This window comes from Camelina sativa, chromosome 6 (genome assembly GCF_000633955.1).
Source record: "Camelina sativa cultivar DH55 chromosome 6, Cs, whole genome shotgun sequence".
Taxonomy (NCBI): domain Eukaryota; kingdom Viridiplantae; phylum Streptophyta; class Magnoliopsida; order Brassicales; family Brassicaceae; genus Camelina; species Camelina sativa.
This window is the reverse complement of record NC_025690.1, coordinates 3606563-3624925: the sequence shown is the minus strand read 5'-3', so window position 1 is coordinate 3624925 and position 18363 is coordinate 3606563. Positions and strand designations below refer to the sequence as shown.

At 34.2% G+C, this 18363-nt stretch overlaps 5 protein-coding genes across 7 annotated transcripts; 3 read left to right on the top strand and 2 right to left on the bottom strand.

Moving 5' to 3' along the window:
- Positions 2581 to 4212, top strand: LOC104790303 (nudix hydrolase 13, mitochondrial-like). Its single transcript, XM_010516026.2, has 6 exons — positions 2581 to 2895; positions 2983 to 3066; positions 3233 to 3356; positions 3441 to 3524; positions 3630 to 3785; positions 3872 to 4212. The coding sequence occupies exons 2-6, from the start codon at positions 2996 to 2998 to the stop codon at positions 4052 to 4054; spliced, it is 618 nt and encodes a 205-aa protein (XP_010514328.1). The 5' UTR covers positions 2581 to 2895; positions 2983 to 2995; the 3' UTR covers positions 4055 to 4212.
- On the bottom strand, positions 4207 to 7158 carry LOC104790301 (DNA cross-link repair protein SNM1). Its single transcript, XM_010516021.2, has 10 exons — positions 6610 to 7158; positions 6322 to 6502; positions 5992 to 6231; positions 5755 to 5899; positions 5539 to 5673; positions 5373 to 5439; positions 5218 to 5295; positions 5068 to 5120; positions 4870 to 4979; positions 4207 to 4783 (listed from the first exon to the last, which is right to left on the bottom strand). Exons 1-9 carry the CDS (start codon positions 7064 to 7066, stop codon positions 4881 to 4883), a joined length of 1455 nt encoding a protein of 484 aa, XP_010514323.1. The 5' UTR covers positions 7067 to 7158; the 3' UTR covers positions 4207 to 4783; positions 4870 to 4880.
- On the top strand, positions 7323 to 11098 carry LOC109124653 (probable magnesium transporter NIPA8). Of its 3 annotated transcripts, XM_010516023.2 has the most exons (14): positions 7323 to 7637; positions 7822 to 8023; positions 8110 to 8191; positions 8280 to 8341; positions 8451 to 8536; positions 8631 to 8704; positions 8784 to 8886; positions 8971 to 9099; positions 9176 to 9275; positions 9369 to 9488; positions 9631 to 9794; positions 9878 to 9971; positions 10059 to 10130; positions 10695 to 11098. In XM_010516023.2, exons 2-14 carry the CDS (start codon positions 7931 to 7933, stop codon positions 10836 to 10838), a joined length of 1323 nt encoding a protein of 440 aa, XP_010514325.1. In that variant the 5' UTR covers positions 7323 to 7637; positions 7822 to 7930; the 3' UTR covers positions 10839 to 11098. The 3 variants fall into 3 exon arrangements, with proteins under 3 accessions (XP_010514325.1, XP_010514324.1, XP_010514326.1); XM_010516022.2 differs by lacking the exon at positions 10695 to 11098 and having other exon boundaries at positions 7326 to 7637; positions 10059 to 10554; XM_010516024.2 differs by lacking the exons at positions 8631 to 8704; positions 8784 to 8886; positions 10695 to 11098 and having other exon boundaries at positions 7326 to 7637; positions 10059 to 10554.
- On the top strand, positions 11565 to 12058 carry LOC104790298 (LOB domain-containing protein 24-like). The gene is made up of 2 exons (XM_010516019.1): positions 11565 to 11717; positions 11849 to 12058. Exons 1-2 carry the CDS (start codon positions 11565 to 11567, stop codon positions 12056 to 12058), a joined length of 363 nt encoding a protein of 120 aa, XP_010514321.1.
- On the bottom strand, positions 12235 to 13913 carry LOC104790299 (pentatricopeptide repeat-containing protein At3g26630, chloroplastic-like). Its single transcript, XM_010516020.1, has one exon. The coding sequence runs from the start codon at positions 13785 to 13787 to the stop codon at positions 12432 to 12434; it is 1356 nt and encodes a 451-aa protein (XP_010514322.1). The 5' UTR covers positions 13788 to 13913; the 3' UTR covers positions 12235 to 12431.

Below are 18363 nucleotides of genomic sequence, written 5' to 3'. Positions count from 1 at the left end.
AATCTTGTAAAATCTTTCTATTTGATGAAAGAGTTTTCATGACTTTTGTTATGAAGGAAATGATATAAAATCCTAAACCATTAACATAAAATTTGAATTCATTAACAATCCACAACCAATAACACCAAATTTTTAAAGAGTTTTTAAAAGTCTTGATTGAATAACAACATATTTTACCTAACTTTTAAAGTCATTAAAATTCTTTCTAAATCCTAAATCAATACCTCCCCCTTAGATTTTATTGTTAAGCTTTTAATAAATGCAAATTTTATACGATGAATCTAAAATAATTACTTAACTTTATATGTTTCCTAAATTTCATGACTGAACAATATTTTCGAAATTAGTATGCCATATGTAGAATATTTTGTTAAGATTTATGGAAGCAGTTAATGATAATTTTATTTAATGGAATAATCGGTAGGAATCGTTTGTGAGAAATTTATTGATGTTTTACATTTATGATTTTTATTTATTGAAGTTTCCTTTTTTTTTGATAACCCAATGACCCATTTAATTCGTCGCGGGTTTATTTTTATCCGTATCCGTTTCTTTAATTTCAGGTTATTTTCACTTAATTGACCCGATTGTCTATTTTGTACTTCTTTTTTACTTATATAATAGGGATGCAAAGAAATTGTATTGCAAGATTGAGTGTGTGAACTCTAAATCCGTTTTTTTTTTTTTTAAATATTTTGAATATAGCTTAAAATTTTACATATTTAACTTATATTCGCGTTAATGCACGGACCTAATCTAGTATATATATATATATATATATATATATATATATATATCTCAATAAAAAAATTATTGTATTTAGAAGTGAACAAAATTTATCATTCATGTCTCCTACATCTTTTGATATGTATGATTAAATCTTTTGACTTTTCCTTATTTGATAATTGGATAATTATCAATAATATTACCACATTCTTTGTAATTTTTATTGTGTATTTTTTCTTACTCATAAGATAAAGTCACCCTTGAACAAAATCAGAGCATTTTTTTATCACAAGTCACCAACCATATATCCGACTTTCAAATTGTTTTCCGTTGGCATTGGTTCAATGTATCTACATTCACGAAATTTCATTATAAGTAATATCATGATTCAATCCTTCACGTCCGTTTTGGAAGGTTAAATATATCGATTTCCAATTTTTTCATAGATTAAAAAAACTCTAGCAACATATACTGTAATTTTTCTTTGGTGCTCTAAGTAGTAAGTAACACTTTATCTATTACACTAGGAGTTTAATATTTCTTTATTTTTTTCTACACAAATTTGATTAAAAATGCATAATTCAATTGTTCATGCATATTACTTATTATACTTCTCTTTCTCAAAGATGCTGGCATCTCCTTTGTATTTAGAGAAATTCCCATAAGTTGTAACCTTACGCAGAAAAAACAGCAGATCTATCTTCTTGAGAGATTGAGTGATGTTATCAAATATAGTCTACACCTGATTTATACTCTCTAAAGGACTGGTATCAATTTCCCAAAATATTATTACTCCGTAATCCATGTCTAAGGAATCCCGATAATCCATCATATAAGCGGCATCAGAGGTATCTATATCAACCTTAAAGAAACAAAAAAACGAAAAAGAAAAAGAAACATTAATATAGACTAGTTTTAGTGACAAATCAATCATATAAAATAAATATTCCTAAAAAAACACCAACTATTTAATATTTGCCAGAAAAAAACAGGAATTTTTTTTTGTTGTTAGAAAAATACAAAGACTATTTTTTAGTTGATAAAAAGTACACCAACTATTATCTTTTTCCAATTTTTTCTCCTCTCCGTTACGACCGTTAACGAAAATACATGAACTTTTTTTCTTTGCATGAAAAATACATAATTTTCCATTTCTTATTTTTCCATTAACAATATTAGAGATCATAAGTCATAATTTTCTATGCTCTCTTAAACTTCATACAAATATGAAGTTTACAATACTATTTAGGATAACTAAATTCAAGAACAAAAATACACAATTAGATTAATCAACAATTAAACTCTAAAATTTCATGATCTCCATCTTTGGATTGACAGACAGTCAATTATATATATCAGAACATGTCGTTGGTACTAGTTCCTTTGGCTCCAAGTAAGTTAATTTAACATCCATGATGTTCTTTCTATTCATTTGGCTCCATTCCCGGCACATTTATGTTTCCTTTTGGTAGGCTAAAATGTATGCCATCAAGAAGGTTCTTCAAGACAAGCGGTACAAGAACAGGGAACTACAAATAATGAAGATGCTAGACCATCCCAATGTCGTTGCTTTAAAGCCTAGCTTCTTCTCAAGAACTGACAATGAAGAGGTTTATTTGAATCTTGTACTTGAATTTGTGCCTCAGACTGTCAATCGTGTTGCAAGAAGTTACACTAGGACGAATCAGCTGATGCCACTAATATACGTTAAACCTATCAGGTAAATATTTTCTGGATTTGAAATATTCTATTATTTTTTTTTTTTTGTAGATTTTCCGTTTTTTTTTTTTTTTTTTTAATAGAAAAAGGTGAAAAAGAACGAGTGGTTTATATTAGTTAATAAAAGAATTGAATGCTCTCTTTCGTCAGCTGCTCTCTCTCTTAAATTTGTCACCGGAAAAAGCTCATTTTTCTCCTTCTTCCCATATGGCTAACAAACCAAAACCGTTCCTTCCTTTTTTCATTTCTCTTAGTTTTTTTTTTTGTTTTTGTTTCCGGTTGTGTTTTTCAGCTCCTTGGTTCTTCAGTTCTGGGTTAAGATAAAATCGTAAAAATTGAATCTTTATTGAACAAAGATGATTCGCCATGGAAGCAAAAGCTATGATGACACCAATAAATAGATAAAGACAGGATTTTTTTTCACAGCTTAGGGACCTCTGCATTTTCCCTGTAAGTGGTTCTTCTTCTTCTTCTTCGATCTTACAGAGAAATTTGTGTTTTTTTTTTTTTTTGTTAATTTGGTGTTGACTCTTTCAGGTTTTATAAAGAAATGTCGAATCTTTCAGCAAGAACAGGACGAGACCATCAACGTTATGACAACAACTTCCGTCTTGTTTCTGGGTACTTAAATCCTTTTCTCTCACCTTTTCACTTTCATGCGGGGTTGACCTTAATTTATGCTTTGTGATGTGATGTGATGCGGTGTGTCTGGTTTGTTCAATTCAATTTCAATAATGGAAATCTAAAAAGACCATAATAATTCATGTGTTGAATGTGATGATGACAGATGCATTCCATATAGGCTGGTGAAAGATGAAGAGGAGGAGGACTCAACAAGTGTTGACTTTGGAAACAAGCTTGAAGTTCTCATGGTTTCATCTCCTAATCGTCACGATCTTGTTTTCCCAAAGGTTTTTTGATCCTTAATATCTTGATTTTGAAACGATATGCAAAAGTGTTATTGTTTGAATCTTATACTCGCGTTATTTGTTCAGGGAGGGTGGGAAGATGATGAGACTCTTCTTGAAGCTGCATCTCGTGAAGCCATGGAAGAAGCAGGAGTTAAAGGAATACTAAGAGTTAGTTTCCCTGTCTTGTCTCAACACACAGACTTTATCGATAGCTTCGAGAAAGCTTCTTGTATATAGATTTAGATTGAGTCTGTCTTTTGGTGTGTTATTTAGGAAGATCCATTAGGTGTTTGGGAATTTAGAAGCAAGAGTAGCAGCATGGAAGCTGATTGCTGCTTAGCTGGTGGATGCAAAGGTTATATGTTTGCGTTAGAAGTGAAGGAAGAACTCGCGACATGGCCAGAGCAAGAAAACCGCGAGAGGAGATGGGTACAATAGCGCAAAAATGTTGCTTCTGTTTGTGTCATATTACATTGTCATATACTGATAAGGGGGTTGTTTGTAAAAATGTACAGTTGAATGTTAAAGAAGCCTTGGAGCTGTGTCGGTATGAGTGGATGCAGAGCGCGCTTGAAGAGTTTCTAAGAGTAATGGCAGAAGAAGGAAGCACAAAGGAAGACTTTCTTGATATTTCCAGCATTTCGAATAGAGGAGGAGAGCGTCAAATTGATCCTCAGTACTGCTCAGTAGTTAATTAGTTTCGTTTCTTTAGGCTTATCAAACTTCTCAATTGTAATATATTATTGAAAGCTTCTTCTGTAAACAAAGTTAAGACATGATGAGAAGCAAATGGTTTAAGACCCTGTGACTTGAATGTGTTTCTCAAAAGTAAAAAGACAAACAGAGATTATATTAACTCATAGGATCCGTTGGTTTGATATCTCTGACTGAAACAACCAAACACATAAGGACAAAAGATTTTGAAACAGTAATCTCATAGGCCAATGCATGTGAGACTAGGAACCCTTGCTTGGACAGGATTGGTCCAGTTCCCAGTGATGCAACTAAATGGTTTGAATGTGACTAAAACAGGAATCACGAAGTATCATCGGAGTTTTTGCAATGACGATAATAGTAGTTCACCATCTCCAGATACTGAATCCCCCTCGATTTGGTTATCTTATTCTTTCTTTGCATTAACTCTACTCATTGCTTGTCGTGTCAAATGATCAATTCATCTTGATGTTGATGCTAATCCTTCTTCTAGGTACAGATAACTAAATGTAGAATATAGACAATATTGTTTCTTTGGACTCTTTTCTAGTTCTCTTATCATAACTACAAGAACTTAGCCACATGATGATATACTAGATCCATACAAGAGAATAACCAAGAATAAACCTCTGGATCAAAGAATATCCAAGATCTTACAGAATCATCAAGCATCCCTTGAAAGCTTTAATGATCAACATATCAGGATTCATAAACTGCAAAAAAGGGGGAAGTATTACAGATAGAATGACCAAAAGATATTGTTTTTCGTACCAATAGAAAGCAAAAATCATCCATCAACCTGGAGGAGTCTCAGCGTCTGAGCCATTCCTTGAAACATGATTGCATTTTCTCGCGATTTTCAGCATTTGCATTGTTCACTGTCGGAATAATCTTATCTGGCCTTAAAAACTGCGTAACAGTGGAATCAGTTAATGCTAAAAGATGTGTAAAACTTATCGAGGACAGACAAGAAAATAACAACATTCTTGGTACACACCTGAACAAACTCACGAAGTTCTGTGAAGCTTGAATGCTCACTATATGGAACCCCTAGAAAGATACATAACTACAGAGTCAGACAAATTGGCCTCCCACGAGTCATGATGATACCTAGAGGAGCTATGTGCATTACTAAAATCAAACTCACCGTAAATGGTGATTTTTCCCCTTGAAGTTGGTTTTATTAGATCAAGATGTTCGCCTATTTTCTCGGAGTAAGTCCAACCTGAAAACACACATTACTATTTGAACCAATCGTTTAAACAAAAAAACCTTTAAAAAAAGGAAAGGCAAAAAATTCACCTGTGGGCCTAAATGCCAAAACTGCTCCATACTGTTCTCTATAGTTCTTCAAGTGTTCATCGAGCCTCTTCAGAAATTATTAGAATAGAGATAAGATCATGAGAGGTTGACATGGAAACTATATAGAATAATACTTGATATAAGCATATTGGTTTTAGAGAAATACTTCAACTTTCAATGATGACATAGGCAAAACATGAAGACATGTGGTTTTCCCATCTGTACAAAGATTCTTAGAAATATCATCCCAACCAAATGATTGCAGGATCCGTCTTCTTGAAGCATTTGCATATATCTTAACCTGAAATCCCCACAACGTTAGAACATGGAAGTCCATAAAAGATGACTTAAAAGAAAAGAGAATTTCTCCAGGAATTTATACCCCAAGAGCTTTGGAAATAGCAAGATAAACACATTCTTTTCCAATGCTATAAGAACCAACCACAATCAGAGTCTTCGGTTGCTTCCTGAGGAAATCCTTTGTGATTCTCACAACATAACTTAAGACATCTTCTTTAGAGGGGAACCTAAACATAAAAAGGATGGATCAAACATTTACGAGCATGCTCCCTCAAATCCATCATGAGTTCTTCTATTATTCAAAAATTCTTGCTCTCACTTGTATCTCGGATTGCAATACGTTGTATCCAAATACAGAACATGAACTCGTTGGTTATAGAGGAGAGGATGAGTTTGCATCTGTTTCGAAGCCCTGAAATCTCCGGTATGCAGATAACACGTTCCATCTATGAGACGAAAGTGAATAAGAGCAGCACCAGGGCAATGATTAGCTTCAATCAAAGTGACTTTGATTCCATTAATACTGTATTCAACGTCTAGCTCCAATGGATGAATAAACCTACACACAGAATTCACCACACTGAAAACTCAACACACAGTTTGTAGGAAGTCCTTATAGAGACATATATAGCATTAGCAAAGTGCTTACGAAGGATTGACAGAGAGACTAAGTCTAAGAAGACGACTAGTGAGAGAGGAGCAGTAAATAGGACCATGAGACCAAGCTTTAGAGAGACCAATGTAATGATCAGCATGAAAATGAGTAAGGAAATAAGCAGAGCATCCTTGAACACAACCATATCGAAACGCATCCACAGTGAACGGTGTTCCTACATAAATTTCACGAAATTGGCAAAGAGAGAAAACGACTAAGGGATATGAATGCGAAGAAGAAGAAGAAGAAGAAGAAGAAGAAGAAGAAGAAGAAGAGGAAGACCTGGCAGTTTCTTGTAAAAAGGACATGGTCTAGGCGAGTCATTGCTAAACAAAGAGTCTCTACGCCTCTTTCCAAGACTAGTATTCGTCTTTTTCGCTGAAGTAGAAGCAGGTGAAGTGAAAGGAGAAGGCTTTTGTAAACCCCAAATCTGAAACAAGTCAGTTTGTTTCATCTTCTTCGTTGTATCAGGAGAACTCTCTTGTAAACCCCAAATCTGAAACAAGTTCGATTGTTTCATCTTCTTCTTCTTCTCAGAAGAAACAACGACCTCTTCATCTTCTTCTTCCACTAAACAAGACCAATCAGAACCAGCCTTATAGAAATCAGACGCAAAACCCTCTTCGTCTTTAACATCGTCGTCGTAGAACACAAAACCCTCTTCTTCTTCTTCTTCATTTACACCGTCGTTGAAACGAGAACCAAACCAGTCGTCGTCCTCTTCATCAGAAGCCTCCATTTTTTTTTTCTCTCTCCTATGAAACTAAAAGGTACAAAAGAGTCAATTTTGACCCGCACCCGCCAAAGGTCGCTTCTTTTTGGCCATTGAGTGTGTCTCTCAACAAGAGGAGAGAGAGAGAGTAAAAATGGTAAAAAGCCCAAAACAAAACGTGAGGAGCAGCAAGAAGACAGATTTAAACACAAAAGGGCCCAACCACTAACGTCATTTTTGTATGATCAAAATCGCGTAGTCGTGGTCGTCGTCTTCTTCGTTGTTCAAACCCGTCACCGTCGTTTGGAAGCTTTATCGGCACAATTGGGTCTTCCTTACGAAAAAATCAAAACTTTTTTTTAGAATTTTCAATTTTTGGGGGAAAGATCCAATTTTTATTCTTCTTCCTTTTAGTCGACGCCATTTTGGTTTGCTAAAGCTTAAATCTCATTTTCATAAAAAAGGAAAAAAAAAAAAATAGTTAATTTTTTTGTTTTCTTTGTTGGGAGAGGAGGAGGACTTGTAAGTAAATCTGCATCTTCTGTTAGAATCGATCTGGATCTGAAGCTCCTCTCTATCATCGGTCTCTTCTTCGCAGGTTTTGCCTCCTTTTTCTCTTCTCTATGCTAATCTCCGTAAACCCTTGTTTCAGTTTTGATCTCTGTTTCAATTAGATTCAACGATTGTCCCATTGCCTTATCAAAGCTGCAAGCTTTGTGTGTTTGAAAATCACCATCAAAATAGCCCCCTTCTTAGGTTTCTGCTTCTTCTTCTCTTTGTAGGTTTTGAAGGCTAAGATTCATTCATATGAGGAGGGCCTGAGCTAGTTGATTCTTTCAAGTTTACAGCTTTAGATGATCTCTAATTGAGCAAGTCTGTATTAAAAAAATCATGGGAGAATGGGTCATCGGAGCTTTCATCAACATTTTTGGAAGTGTTGCTATTAATTTCGGCACAAACCTTCTCAAATTGGGACATAATGAGGTCTGCATTTGCCTCAGCCACCCACTGTTTGATTGCATTTTAATCTCGTGAAGCTTATATAGACTTTTTGTGTTTTAATCTATCAGAGAGAAAGGTTAGCTCTACAAGATAATGGCGGAGGGAAGATGCCATTAAAGCCAATTATACATTTTCAGACATGGAGAGTTGGTATGCTCTCTGGTCTTGAGACCTTTTTTCCCCCCTTTGGTGTTTATATGAAGCTAGTTCTGAGTCCAATGTTGTTGGAAACTTACAGGGATCCTAGTCTTTCTTCTTGGGAATTGCCTCAATTTCATTTCGTTTGGTTATGCTGCTCAGGTAAAATTGATTTTGTTTGGCACTGCCTACTTGCGTGATTTGTATGATTTCATTGATTGCGTTATGGTTTCTATTCCGTTTCCTTACCTTGACGCACTCTCTTTTGCAGTCTCTTCTAGCAGCTCTTGGATCCATTCAATTTGTATCCAACATAGCATTTGCTTATGTTGTATTGAACAAAATGGTGACTGTCAAGTATGCAAACAACCTCACTGCAATTCTTTTAACATGCATAACCGATTTACTAAGTCTCTGCTCTGCTAATATTTTTGGTATGCCTTGGTCACAAAGTACTCGTTGCTACAGCCTTTATAGTTCTTGGAAACGTTTTCCTTGTAGCTTTTGGTAATCACCAGTCACCAGGTAGCCATTCTTGAACAGATAGGTTTTGGTCTATCGTTTTTTCACAAAGCGTGACCTAATGTATGTCTTCTGTGCTTAGTTTTCACACCCGAACAGTTGGCAGAGAAATATAGCAATGTAACGTTCTTGGTCTACTGTGGGATTTTGATTATTATAGTAGTCGTGCACCATTTCCTCTATAGGTGAGTCTTGCATTTGAATTGTAGCCTTGCACTATTTTTCAACTATCTGCCCTCTTGTGTGATCAGTTTAATCGAAATATTCAGGAAGGGAGAAGTTTTAATTTCTATGCCCGGACAAGAAATTAGCTCGTATTGGAAGATGCTGCTTCCTTTCTCATATGCTGTGGTCTCGGGTGCTATAGGATCATGTTCGGTTTTATTTGCCAAGTCACTGTGAGTTTGCAAATCTACTGAGCTTTACTTGAAAATCCGATAGTTTCAGGTGCTAAATTTGAGTTTCATTTTCCAGCTCAAACTTGCTGAGATTGGCCATGTCTAGTAGCTATCAATTGCACAGCTGGTTCACATACTCTATGCTTCTTTTATTTCTTAGTACAGCCGGATTCTGGGTAAAAGCCATAATCTACTGAAATTGTTTTGGTGTGCCGTTGAGACGATAAAGTTACTGAAGTTTTAACGTCTTTCCTGTGTTTGTGTTGCAGATGACAAGATTGAATGAAGGATTGTCTCTGTATGATGCAATTCTCATAGTTCCTATGTTTCAGATTGCTTGGACTTTCTTCTCCATCTGTACAGGATTCATCTACTTTCAAGAGTTTCAGGTTCATCTATTATATAAATTGTGATGCTTTTCCTCTCTTTTCTTTAACTTTGGGCTAAAACGGATCTAGATGATTACTTTGATCAAGTTGTCACAGAATGGTGTGGGTTTAGGCTTAGATAATTTTCTTCTTCCTTAAACAGGTTTTTGATGCGCTAAGAACAACAATGTTCATATTAGGAATGATGTGTGTATTCTTAGGCATTTCTTTACTAGCACCTGATGATACAAGAGGCAACGAGACAAAAGATAGTTCATCATCTCTCGACTCTATCGTGTCCTCGAGCCTACCAACAGAAGAGGACAGGTAAGCATTGCATTCTTGTTAGGTCCCTAAGTCAGAAGTTTTTCATGTTTTAGCTACTAACTATTTTTGATCTTTAATAACAGGTTGATTCCACAATCATCTGAAGATGGACATAGCAAAGACACAAGAGTACATGGAATGTATATGAAAGCAGCTGATCTAATTGCCAAGACAAAGGTACCCACAAGCGAAAGTATCATTACTTGTGAGCTTTACCAGCATTACTAAAACAAAAACGACTCTTTTACTTCATTGTCTTTGCAGACTGCTTGTTTAGCAGCATTGGGCTTTGGCGAAGACTCTATAAATGCATCTGCGATTCTAGTGATGCCAATGGTATCTTCGAAGATTACAGGGTTTAGAGGAAATGGACTCGAACGGGCTAAGATTTTGTCCATGAGAGGATCAGGATGGAGCAAACTAGCCATGGAAGAAGAAGGAACAAGAATGCTTGAAAAGACCGTCTCTTCAAAGGCTTAAGTAGGTAGTGAAAACAGAAAGCTATGAGACAGAATCTCTCAGGTGCAATTCTTCTGTTATCATATATGGCTTTAGGAGCAAAATCTGTTTTTAGGAAACCATCCCACGATTGTGTATTCTTGCAAGAACCCAAATTGTATTACATAACATCTCTGTATATTCATTTTTTTGTTTGAGACCTGTGAAAAGTGTTTCATAAAGCACAGAATGTAAACAAGTTTGAATCGAGTTTATTACTATAACAAATCCATATTTTGAGAATCACATTTGTGAACAGCCACTCTTGCTCTCCTTAGAACACCATGACTAACGTCTTAACAACCTCTTATCACCGGTTTAAAAATGAGTAGTCATCATTGAAAACCTTTTATATGATACCAGCAATGTTNAAATGCATCTGCGATTCTAGTGATGCCAATGGTATCTTCGAAGATTACAGGGTTTAGAGGAAATGGACTCGAACGGGCTAAGATTTTGTCCATGAGAGGATCAGGATGGAGCAAACTAGCCATGGAAGAAGAAGGAACAAGAATGCTTGAAAAGACCGTCTCTTCAAAGGCTTAAGTAGGTAGTGAAAACAGAAAGCTATGAGACAGAATCTCAGGTGCTTTTCTTCTGTTATCATATATGGCTTTAGTAGCAAAATCTGTTTTTAGGAAACCATCCCACGATTGTGTATTCTTGCAAGAACCCAAATTGTATTACATAACATCTCTGTATATTCATTTTTTTTGTTTGACACCTGTGAAATGTGTTTCATAAAGCACAGAATGTAAACAAGTTTGAATCGAGTTTATTACTATTACAAATCCATATTTTGAGAATCACATTGTGAACATCCCCTCTTGCTCTCCACCATGACTAACGTCTTAACAACCTCTTATCACCGGTCTGAAAATGAGTAGTCATCATCGAAAAACTTTTATATGATACCTGCAATACTGTTTCATTAATTCGAGAGGACGGAAGCGGAAGCGGAAGCGGAACTATTGAACAAAAGGAGCGAGACAGTTAGTGCAATTCATTCTCTTGAGTCTTGAGGAGAAGAACGACACAACATTAATGTTTCCTTAACAGTACTGTAATATCATCAACGGTAATATTAGTCTAATTAATCACTTAGAGAAATCAACATTAATAGTGTTACCTTAAGTAAATGTCCTCAACATTCAGAAACTGGAAAGTAGCCGTTGGAATAATTGGAAAAGAGAGGAAATGAAAAGTGATACAAATAGCCAAATCCTTTGTCTAGATCTCACAATCTTTGTGTTCTTTCTGAGAAGATCTGTGATGAATCCAAAAAGATGTGCTGCCTGCAAATATCTGAGAAGAAGATGTCCAAAAGATTGCATTTTCGCACCTTACTTCCCTCCAAACGATCCTGCAAAATTTGCATGTATCCACAGAATCTATGGTGCTGGAAATGTTTCCAAAATGCTTCAGGTATATATATCTATTACAATATTTTTTTGTGTATCTTCTCTAAAATCATATTTAAGATCACGTACGTACGTTTATGCATATCTATATAAGCGTATTCATGTTGGATTTTTTGGTGATCTTTTTGACAACAGCAACTTCCTGATCAGACGAGAGCTGAAGCAGTGGAGTCTTTGTGCTTTGAAGCAAAATGCAGAGTAGATGATCCTGTTTATGGATGTGTTGGCATTATTCATTTACTGCAAACTCAAGTTCAGAATGCTCAGAATGAATTAGCCAAAACTCAAGCTGAGGTTGCTGTTGCTCAAACCAGACTTAGCCAAACCCAAAATTCTGACTTCTGAGTTTATGTAATATCTCTCAGTTTCATCAATAATTTCTGAATAATATTTCTTTTTGCATCTCTGTTTCTCTTTTATTCAATGATGCTGATCCTCTTGAAGTTCCACTAACATTGATATATCATACTCATAATCATAAGGCCATTAGCTACGTTAACGCGTTAAATCCAAGTAACACAGACATGAATTGCGCTCAATAAAAATCGAATCGAATTTACAATTTTCACTGCTTGAGCAAATCTAAACTCCATTCCTTTTACAGTTGTACATGACATTACACTACTTTTGCGGGAGCTTTTCTTGTATAGTTTACAAAGATGATCAATGAATCTGTTTAATAGAGGAAAAAATATATATGTAAAGAGACACTGAACCTTCAAAATCGGCCTGTATCCCACTTGGAGAACATAATTTGATGCTGGCTCGGACTTTCGTGTCTTTCATTCACTTGATCCATGTAATCATCACCAAATGAAGTATTGTGGTTTGGATCAGAATCCATAGATTCAACCAAGTCTGAAACTTCATAAACTTCGAGGGCTTTCTCCAACAGTTGGATCATACAAGCATTATGTTCCCGAATAGGTGAGATACCGTAAACTTGGATCATCCATGTGAAGTACTTCAAACCATCCTTTACATTACCTGTATTAGCACAAGCGGATAAGACACCAACGAAAGTGATAGCATCTGGCTCTACGCTCGCTTCTTCTTCCATATCTTGAAACAGAGACAAAGCCTCTTCTCCACATCCATGTACACCCAAACTAGTAATCATCGAGTTCCAAGTCGCTAAACTCTTACTCTGCATCACATCAAAGACTTTCCTAGCGTCCTGCAAGCTTCCACATTTGCTATACATATCGATCAAAGCAGTTCCAAGGAAACAATCAACCACAAAACCGTTTTTGTGAGCATAGTCATGAACCCATCTTCCCATAGACAAGCTCCCAAGCTGAGTAGAAGCTTGCAACAAATTAACAATCGTATACTCATTAGGCTTAACATGATCATCATCCTGCATTCTCCTAAAGAGCTTAAACGCCTCATCAGGTCTACGGTTCTTAACATAAGCAGTGATCATTGCAGTCCATGAAACAACGTTTCTCCTTGGCATCTGATTGAATACAATCTCAGCTGAATCCAACTGAGAATTGGAGACAAGACCATAAAGCATAGTAGTCCATGAAACAATACTTCTCCCAGGCATTTTATCAAACACCTTACGTCCACAATCTGGTTTCCCAAATTTAAAGTAAAGATCCATGAGAGTGTTCTGGAAGAAGACATCATTAAAAAACCCAGCTTTGATAGCTAAACCATGGAGTTGGGTACCTAAACGAAGAGACGAAGAAGAAGCGAGACAAGCTTTGATAACAAAAGGGAAAGTGAATTTATCAAAGTGAGAGTGATGATGAGTGAGCATAAGGATAAAGAGAAGAAGAGCTTCACGAGGCTTATGATTAAGAGAGAGAGAACGTATCATAAGGTTCCAAGTAAAGGTAGAAGGAGACTGAAGTTGGTTGAAGACGAGAGAAGCGTATTGGGTTTCTCCGAATGAAGAAGAAACACTTATAAGCTGACGAACTAGTAACTGATCGTTTGTGAGATTGTGTTTGATGACTCTGGTGTGGATTTGTTTCAATTGAGAGAAACTTGAACAGGTTCGGAGAGAGTAAGAAGCTTCGAGAGATCGGAATTGTGGAGGAGAAGACGGCGACGGAGCCGCCATCGATTAAACGAGTACGTACGTAACCCCCAAATCCTCACATTCAATCTCTTCCTCGATCGTGTGTGGATGATGATGAAGCTTCTTGGAGTGGACATATAAACCGAACCGAACTATATTTTCACCCATATACTCACGTTTTAGATCTACACTTAATGAAATTTCTCAAACCAATAATAATATTTAGACATCTTATAGAGTTTAATTATTTTTTTATTATATATAATGTTTATTCTTAAGATAAAATTTCCTTACCATAATAATATAAAATTTGGCAAATGGTAAGTCCTTAATGCACAAGACACCATCACACCAAGGATCGAGTCTCGCTCCCTATGAATGTAGGGATTTGGTTAATAGGTCAGCATGTTGTGACCAAATGGTTGACAAAAAATTAAAATAATATAAAGTTTAATTTTTTACTTTTATTTTTTTCTGAGTTACCATAATCTTTTCACGGCTTTTTTCAACACTTTTCAAGTTTTAATATAACTAGGTTTTGAACCCACGCTACGCATGGGTTTATTTGATATATTTTGGTTAAAATTATATATAATTGATGACATTTATGAAATATTATCTTGTAGAAAATTTTAAATTACTATTAATAAGGCAAAACTTTTTTTTAGATACACAATTTTTAAAAATTTTAAAAATCAGTTGTGATAAAATTAAATATGATCAAACGAATCATAAATTTAACTGGACATCGAGGCGAGGCGGATCAAACATTCGAACTGGTGACAATGCATATACTAATGATCTCACCCTTTGATAATGATCTCAAAAGTTGCAAAGTTTCGATCCAACAATTGTGTTTCTTCGTTGCACCCCCAACTTTCCATGTTGGCATCCGTTAGTTTTACACCTATTTGTTTTACAAATATAAATTGCAATGTTTTGATCCAACAATTGTGTTTCTTCTTCGTACCCCTAGATTTCAATGTTTGCACTTGCTAGTTTTCATACATTTTTGCTTCACACTTCTTTATTTTCACATCTCTTTGTTTTTTTATATATACAGATTTTTATGAACTTTGAAAAGAGTTTTTGTTCTTTGAGTATTATATTATTAATGATCTCACCATTTGTTAATGATCTCAAAAGTTGCAAAGTTTCGATCCAACAATTGTGTTTCTTCGTCACATCTCCAACTTTTCATGTTAACACCCGTAAGTTTTTACACCTCTTTGTTTTACACCTCTTTGCTTATATAAAGTTGCAATGTTTTGATCTAACAATTGTGTTTCTTCGTTGTATCCCTAGCTCTCAATGTTTGCAGTTGTTAGTTTCACACCTTTTTGCTTCACACATTTTTGTTCTCACACCTTTTTTTTTTTAATGTATATATAGATTTTTATGGACTTTGAAAAGAGTTTTTGTTCTTTAAGTATTGTTTCACACCTCCAAGTTTTAAAAATTATGAGTATTATTTTCTTTAAATTTATTAATCAACATGATTCACTCATCTTCATTTAAATTTGGATTGTTTTATTTATTGATTCTTTCATCTAACTTTTGTTTGGTAAAGTTTTCCATTTATACCTTCATCGATAATTTCTTCCAAGTATTAATCTAGGTAATTGATTGTGATTTCTGTTTTTTCATAGATTTATATGTTTATATATTATAGCAAACTCACTTTTAGGGGTCAATTTAAATATAACAGATGAGATTGTTTTTATTATCTCATCTAACTGTTTAGATTTGTTAATGATTGTAAAAGTTGCAATATTTTGATCCAGATTGTGTTTCTTCGTCGTACTCCCAGCTTTCAATGTTCACATTTTTTTGTTAATTTTTGCACATTTTTGTTTCACATCTCTTTGTTTATATATATATATATATATATATATATTTTATTTTATTTTTGTGGACCTTGAAAAAAGTTTTTGTTCTTTGAGTATTGTTAAACACCTTCAAATTTAAAAATTCTGACTATTATTTTCTTTCAATTTGTTAATCAACATTGATTTACTCATCTTTGTTAAAAAACTTTGGATTTTTTTTATTGATTCATTCATCGAACTTTTGTTTGTTGTCGTTTTCCATCTAACCTGTATTGATCATCTCTTCCAAGAATTTATTTATTTAATTAATTGTGATTTCTATTTTTTTTTATAGATTTATCTTTTTAGTCAATTTTGTTGATTGCAGCTATGAGCTCTTTCTCCCTAATTATCTTATTATTTTGAATAAATTTCGATAGGATAATGATTTAAAATTTGTTTTCTGTGAATATTTTTCAAAATTGATTATCTGAGTATGATTCAATAAACCTAGATTTATATATCTTTAACATTATTATTGTCACTGAATCTATTTTTCATTTTTATATATACAATAAATTTTTTATTTAACTAATTTGGTTGATTCATCTTAGTCATTATTTATGACTTTTATATTATACAGTTAAAGAAATACCATAAAGTTTTCACTTGAAATGTAAAATTAACAATGTTAGTCATTTCAAGTTTTCATTTTTCGGTACGGTAACGCAAGGGCCGACATCCTAGTTATATTCAATATTTAATTGTCATTTTTAAGAAATATCAAAACAAAGCAAATACTCAACATTTCAATGCAATCCATATTTGATAGTGCACAAGCCCTTAATCATGAAACGTATGTAAGGCATGCTCGGGAAGAGGATCGGCCAACACAAATCAGCAAATGAATTAACGACTATGCAACATTGTTTTTCGATCTCATGAAACCGCCTGTTATTTTATTGAAACATCCATGTGGTGCGTTTTTAATCTTTTTCCAACAGTCGTCAGGATGCATCGGTTGAGCATTCGAACAAGACAAGGCCATCAACAGAACAACAACCATGAGCAAAGGAGTTGTCTTCATTGTCTTAGATGCAATTTTCTTTATCCAATTATTAAATAATTTAGTTTGTATCACTTAATGTTAATGATGCCTCATTTTTATAGGGGGTTCTTTACAATATTATGGCTAGATATTGATCAACTCAAACTGGTAAAATTTTTAATACATTTCACCTAGTTAAAACAAAAAAGAGCAAAAATCAATGTAACATTAATTGCTACTCAATTTCAAGATTATTTCTCTTGTATAAGATAACTAATGCTTTGAACCAAAATTTACTTTGATTACTTGATTATCTCTCTTGTATACGATAATTAAGTGCTTTAAATATAATTATTAAATCACTTAATTAATCAAAAATATAAATGAATTTAGTTTGTATCACTTATATAATGTCTGGTTTTTGTAGGGGTTTCTTTACGATAATATGGCTAGATATTGATTAACTCGAATTGGTAATTTTCAATACATTTTACCTAGTTACAAAAAAAGAGATCATAAATCAATGCAACATAGTAATTACTACTCAATTTCAAGATTATTTGTTTACCCTAATCTAAAATCTTAAAATTATATGGTATGATTTTCTACTCAAAAAAACAAAATGACCTAATTTAAGTAATAATGTTTTAAGTTTTGCTCTGATACCAACTGATAGAGAGCGGAAGCTTAATTAACGGACGAGAACGCTAGATTTCCAGGAGAACTCGGATTCACGAACGGATCTTTCTTAGAACGTCGTAACTTGACGAAGAAGCAATAAGAATAGAGCCAAGATCGGGAACGATATCGACGTGGTTTTGCAAGTCCTCCTTGCAGGGCTTGAACACAAACTCTTAGGGATGAGAATCCTCCTCTCTAGGCTTTTGACAAAGTTTTCTTAAAACTCTTTTATTCAATAATCCATAATTACAGACTAATGAGACTCAGGTCTCTTTAAATAAGAAAACGAAAACCCTAGTCTAAATATTTAACGACAAAATTATGGTTTTAAAAACCCATGAACCTAAGGCCCATTAACATGAGTTAAACAAACAACAAAGTGGTTGAGGTGGTGATCAACGACGTGAAGATGCGCTGCATCACTAATTGTTCTAGATTTTGTAGTTTACCACTTTATAAACGTACGGCTAAATCCTAGGGACACATAGCAAACTTTAACGAGGCTCGAATTTTTGAAGTTAAAAAAACCAAAGCAAATTTGATAATGAAGAACGCTTCTTTTAAGCTCTCACTCTTGGTTTTCATTTTGGTCATCATATCTAGTAAATTTTTCTTTATTTTGCCTTTTCTTTTGTCAGCAGGTGCATTGAAAAGATGTTTTTGTTTTGTACAAGTGATAGAAACAAAAGTACATTTTTAAGTATTGGTTATTAGTATTTTTGTTTTTAGATGAAGAGTTTAACCTTTAAAGCCATTTTTTTTATGCAAATGATGGATGAGAAGATCTTGGAGCACAAGCAAGACATCTAACCGAAGTTGATGCTTGAACGAAGCAATTCACAATATATGAGACAGCAAAGAGTGTGATATTTGAACGAAGCAGTGTGAACGTGTGGACGCAATCCTTGGCTGTGAAGGGGTGAGAAGAAAACACTATTTTCAATGGTAAGATCAATTTTCTTTTTATCTAAACCCGTTAGATTTAGCAGACCTTTAAAAATGGATTTGCTATTTTATATATATATATATATATATATATATATATATATATATATATATATATATATATATATATATATAT

Excerpts from the sequence above, each read along its gene's own strand:
- LOC104790301 (XM_010516021.2), bottom strand. The coding sequence starts at position 7,066 with ATGGAGGCTTCTGATGAAGAGGACGACGACTGGTTTGGTTCTCGTTTC. Across the intron at positions 5,674-5,754 it reads CTATTTCCAAAGCTCTTGGG|GTTAAGATATATGCAAATGC; the intron begins GTATAAATTCCT and ends TGGGGATTTCAG. Across the intron at positions 5,296-5,372 it reads TTTGGCATTTAGGCCCACAG|GTTGGACTTACTCCGAGAAA; the intron begins GTGAATTTTTTG and ends GTGTGTTTTCAG.
- LOC104790298 (XM_010516019.1), top strand. The coding sequence starts at position 11,565 with ATGAATCCAAAAAGATGTGCTGCCTGCAAATATCTGAGAAGAAGATGT. Across the intron at positions 11,718-11,848 it reads ATGTTTCCAAAATGCTTCAG|CAACTTCCTGATCAGACGAG; the intron begins GTATATATATCT and ends TTTTGACAACAG.
- LOC109124653 (XM_010516023.2), top strand. The coding sequence starts at position 7,931 with ATGGGAGAATGGGTCATCGGAGCTTTCATCAACATTTTTGGAAGTGTT. Across the intron at positions 8,024-8,109 it reads TCAAATTGGGACATAATGAG|AGAGAAAGGTTAGCTCTACA; the intron begins GTCTGCATTTGC and ends TTAATCTATCAG. Across the intron at positions 10,131-10,694 it reads CGATTCTAGTGATGCCAATG|GTATCTTCGAAGATTACAGG; the intron begins GTATCTTCGAAG and ends GTGATGCCAATG.
- LOC104790299 (XM_010516020.1), bottom strand. The coding sequence starts at position 13,787 with ATGGCGGCTCCGTCGCCGTCTTCTCCTCCACAATTCCGATCTCTCGAA.
- LOC104790303 (XM_010516026.2), top strand. The coding sequence starts at position 2,996 with ATGTCGAATCTTTCAGCAAGAACAGGACGAGACCATCAACGTTATGAC. Across the intron at positions 3,357-3,440 it reads ACGATCTTGTTTTCCCAAAG|GGAGGGTGGGAAGATGATGA; the intron begins GTTTTTTGATCC and ends TTATTTGTTCAG. Across the intron at positions 3,525-3,629 it reads GAGTTAAAGGAATACTAAGA|GAAGATCCATTAGGTGTTTG; the intron begins GTTAGTTTCCCT and ends TGTGTTATTTAG.